Genomic DNA, 4,462 nt, shown 5'->3' on the forward strand with positions numbered 1-4,462 from the left:
ATACAGAATACAGAAGAACCACGCATAGTCGGCAGAGCCGTCTCGCTCGATTGATGTTCTATGGTGGATTGTTCTACGGTGCTTGATTTCGCTTGAAAGACTCGCAGGTCAGTTCACTTGCTGCACTCTGGAACTCCAATTCCATGTTGAAAACTGCAATTTCCCTCTCTCTTTTGGCTTCTATTCTATTTGCTTGCATGTATTGTTGAAAGAAAAAATACATACGGGTCCTTTTTGCTTTCAGTCTCTTAGTTAGGAATATTCTTATCCTGTAGTAACAGTGATCAATTTGAATGACGGCTGCTTTGTTTCTTACACTTGGCTTCAATTGGCTTGTTCAATTCATGATGAAGACTTCAATCTCATATGTTGAAAAAACAAGGGCACCAACTGTTTGTTTAATTGCCTCAAGGAGTATTTACTTTCGAAAATGATCCAAAACCCAAGCTAGGTGTTACGAAAGATTTTAAGCATAAATCCATTAACTGGACTAAAATTTTCCAACGTATGTCCTTTAGGCTTTAATTACTTTATTAGGTAACTAAGTTTAATTATGGTTAATTAAGTTTAGGATAGTCAAGGGAGTTTTCATCATTGGTGCTTCCATGTAGAATTGCAGATAATTCAATGGACGATGAATCACAAGAATTGCGGAATCGACGGAGACGAGAAGCATTTGCTAATAGACGGCAATTGCTTTTAGAACAACCTTCTTTTTCACTTATTCAAATGTTGGCATATATTTGAGAGAACCTGTTTTTTCTCATGGTCAATTATACGTTGCTTTATCACGAGCAAAAACTGCTGCAGCTGTCAAAATCCTGATTGAAACAGGAAAAGGAAAGCACAATATTCCCGACAATCGAACAAGAAATGTTGTGTATCAAGAATTGCTAATACATGCAAAGTGTCTTTAACAGTAATGTACATTCCTTCACATTTATCGATCTTTCTTTATAATGAGATTCTAAAGTAAAAAAAGTAGCGGTATTGGTTGGGAGTTTAGTTTAGTTTAGTTTTGATAGTAGGTAGAGAGAGAAATAGCGTAATGATTGAAGATATAGGTAATGATTGGAGAGAGATAGAGAGAGATGAGAGAGTAATAATTGGAAAAATAGGGTAATGATTGGAGAAAGAAGTAGGGTAATGATTAGAAACAAAATTAAAACTAAAACTAAGTTGGAGTCCGAACAAAACTAGAGATTTTTTCCTAACATAACTTATATTTTTCAGGATGGCTGACCGGATAACACCAATCAAGAATATCAATAGAAACACAAAGAATTAGACAGTGAAAGTCAAGGTCCTTGAAAAGTGGAGGCCAAGATCTGCTCAACATAGTCCAGTCAAGTATCAAAAATTGATCCTAGCTGATGCAGAGGTATGAAAAAGAGACATTTCTTCATTTTGAATGCCAATTCTGACATGACATCCAACATGAGCTGTTTTGTGTATTCTCTCATAAACTATATGACAATAAACTCCCTAATTGTAATGCAATTCATATAAATTACAGGGAAACAGAGTTCAAGCAATGATCTATAACGACAATATCAAAAAACTAGAAGACACGCTACAAGTTTACAACACCTACATGATTTCCAATGCAACCGTGAAATTTACTGCAATAAAGTATCGAACCGTTGATGCTGATTTTGACTGGCAATGGACGATTGACGCAAGCACACTGATTCAAACTTTCGACAAATCTCTATCTCATGAAAAGCTTCTCAATATTGATTTCATACCATTCGAACAGTTTGGCCAGTATGTTGATAGAAAAGCCGCAATTGGTAATCCTTAGTTTATTGATAGTACACTCATTCACAATGTATAATAAGTCATTTGATTAACCTGTTTCTTGTGAATGAACAGATATATTGGCAGCTGTTGCACGAGTCCACACTCCTAAGGTGCTTAACAAACCTGGAAATCCGAAGGCACAGGAGATCATTATCATTAATCAAGAGTAAGCATACTCAAACTTTGAAATTATATACTTCCGTTCAATGACAGAAATTATATATCTCAAAAGTACTACATTAAAGTCATACAAAAGCTCATGTTGTATGATAGGATGAAGCCAAGTATCTTAACCTTCTGGGATGATTTCATAACATGAGAAGGAGCACAACTGTTAGAGAACACTGACCCAGATCGGGATTCACGTCAAAGTTACTAAATACAATGGTTTGTCCTAAATTCATTAGATTTACTTATAAGACAAACCATAAAAAAAAATTACATAAGACTATTTTGTACAGGTGTTTCACTGTCAAGTTGAGCAGGAAGTTCTTTTGTTATAAATCCAGACCCCGGACAACCATATCTATGTTATCCGGACTCCGTTTAAGACGAATTTTATATCAAAATCCATGTACTGAGAGCCTACTTTTCAACGGTGGTGGTATCGTGATCTAATTCTAAACCTATAAGATGCTATGATCATTCTAAGACAGGCTGGTTGTTGAATGTGTTACCTTTCGTGCCAATGTATGACCTCCTATTTTAGGCCTTATCAATTACAGTTTCCTTACTGCTTTTTCCGCACCTCGAGATCAAATTTTAATCTGCTTTGGTCTATTTTGGAATGCTGCAACAATGCTTGAGAATCATGCTGAACAATATTTCTTAGTTCATGGGAAAACACTCATGAAGTTAGACATATGATTACAGTTATACATGATTATCCAAGGTTGTAATGCCATTTTATATAGGTGAAAAGGGAAACGTATTGGATCCAAGGCAAGATGTCAATTGTATCTTTGGACCAAAACTTCTGGTACATGTCCTGCAGCAACTGTCGAAAAGCTTCGTTTGCCGAGCAAAAAAAAAAAAAACTGTCGAAAAGCCATCAGTGCAAGAGAGGAAACTCTATTTGATTGCTTCCAGTGCAACAGCAAAAAAGTTATGGCAAAACCAAGGTTAGAAATATCCACATTAGCAAACTTTTCTACCAAATCTGCAGCTACATTTACATTTTCCAAAAACGCAGAGTCAAATTCGAAGTACTATTGACCGATGCTTTTGGTTCAATGACTGCAACAATGTTCGAGAATCATGCTGAAGAATATTTCTTAGTCGATGGGAAAACAATCATGAAGTATGCGGCAGAGGTAAGTTTCAATTCTACAAGTTACATTAAATTATCAAATACAGATTTCGATTGGACTGCTGAACAACCAATGCTCCTATTAACAGAACGACGAAAATGTTGTTGCTATCTTCCCAAAGTTGGCCATAGAAAATGAATACCAAATCCAGTTAAAACGACGCAAATACCCATCTCATGGTGTCAAGGTTCTTGCATACAACATCAACAGCATCAAACCAGCCTTGAATGAAGATAACTCAAAGCAAAATGAACCAACAAACACAGGAAAATCTTCAGGAGCTGAAATCTATCAATCGCCTTAACTGCTACAGTAGCTCTTATGAGGCATTAGGCCTTCCTTTTGGTAACTACTTAAGTAGCTCTTATGAGGCATTAAGCCTTCCTTTGGTATCCCTTCCAACTACTAGGTGTTGGTGTCTAGCCTTTTGATTTACAGTTCCTTGCCAGCACCACTGCTGTATATAGCTAACGGTAATGATACTTTGTAATAGAAGGCTCAAGGCATTGTGCCTTCATTTTGGAAACAAATGTTGTATATATCTAACAGTAATAATACTTTGTAAGAGCAGGCTCAAGGCATTGTGCCTGCATTTTGGTAACAAATGATGTATATATCTAACAGTAGTGATACTTTGTAATAGCAAGCTCAAGACATTGTGCCTTCATTTTGGTAACAACGGTTGTATATATCCAACAGTAATGATACTTTATGCTCCAATTTTTTTCTATTGGGCCTCAATTGTGCGCCTTGCGTGCAATCCCCGCAATCCCCACACTAGTGTGTGTGTGTTATATATATATATATATAGAGTTAGGTTCCGGTGAGGGATCCCTCATTCTAATAAAATGCGGTACTCCCCTTCCCGATTGAATTTCGATGATCCGAGCCGCTCAAAGTGATCAGAACGTGATTTTAAGGGTCTCCGTGTGAAATCAGCAAAAAAAAAAGACCGGGAAGGGCTTCATCCGAGCAGTTTTCATTGAACGGTTCAAAAAAAATTGCTCGGATGACGCCCTTCCCAGTCATTTTTTTTGCTGATTTCTCGCGGGGACCCTTAAAACTACGTTCTGCACACATTGAACGGTTCGGATTTTCAAAATTTGATCAGGAAATGAAAGTCCCTCATTTTGTTAAAATGAGGGATCCTTCACTTGAAAATTCCTATATATATATATATATATATATATATATATATATATATATATATATATATATATATAGAGAGAGAGAGAGAGAGAGAGAGAGAGAGAGTCCGGATCCAATGAGGGATCCCACACGGTGCTACCGTGCGGGACTCCCCTTTCCCGATCGAATTGCGACGATCCGAGCCGCTCAAAGTGATCAGA

The 4,462-nt window shown here is 36.9% G+C and overlaps 1 protein-coding gene across 4 annotated transcripts; it reads left to right on the forward strand.

The window, feature by feature from the left end:
• The first annotated feature begins 1,236 nt into the window (after positions 1-1,236).
• On the forward strand, positions 1,237-3,859 carry LOC131323920 (replication protein A 70 kDa DNA-binding subunit D-like). 4 transcript variants are annotated; one of them, XM_058355757.1, is made up of 7 exons: positions 1,237-1,381; positions 1,517-1,793; positions 1,876-1,969; positions 2,718-2,798; positions 2,839-2,924; positions 2,996-3,116; positions 3,202-3,859. In XM_058355757.1, exons 4-7 carry the CDS (start codon positions 2,751-2,753, stop codon positions 3,415-3,417), a joined length of 471 nt encoding a protein of 156 aa, XP_058211740.1. In that variant the 5' UTR covers positions 1,237-1,381; positions 1,517-1,793; positions 1,876-1,969; positions 2,718-2,750; the 3' UTR covers positions 3,418-3,859. The 4 variants fall into 4 exon arrangements, with proteins under 4 accessions (XP_058211740.1, XP_058211747.1, XP_058211750.1 ...); XM_058355764.1 differs by lacking the exon at positions 1,517-1,793; XM_058355767.1 differs by lacking the exons at positions 2,718-2,798; positions 2,839-2,924; positions 2,996-3,116; positions 3,202-3,859 and adding an exon at positions 2,077-2,164.
• The last annotated feature ends 603 nt before the right edge of the window (positions 3,860-4,462 follow it).

The sequence above is a fragment of the Rhododendron vialii genome, chromosome 1a, assembly GCF_030253575.1.
Source record: "Rhododendron vialii isolate Sample 1 chromosome 1a, ASM3025357v1".
Taxonomy (NCBI): Eukaryota; Viridiplantae; Streptophyta; class Magnoliopsida; order Ericales; family Ericaceae; genus Rhododendron; species Rhododendron vialii.

What these genes read in the sequence shown, in the direction of transcription:
- LOC131323920 (XM_058355757.1), top strand. Translation starts at nt 2,751, where the DNA reads ATGTCAATTGTATCTTTGGACCAAAACTTCTGGTACATGTCCTGCAGC. An exon ending in TCTGGTACATGTCCTGCAGC is followed by an intron (nt 2,799 to 2,838) that starts AACTGTCGAAAA and finishes AAAAAAAAAAAA; the next exon opens with AACTGTCGAAAAGCCATCAG. An exon ending in AAAGTTATGGCAAAACCAAG is followed by an intron (nt 2,925 to 2,995) that starts GTTAGAAATATC and finishes CCAAAAACGCAG; the next exon opens with AGTCAAATTCGAAGTACTAT.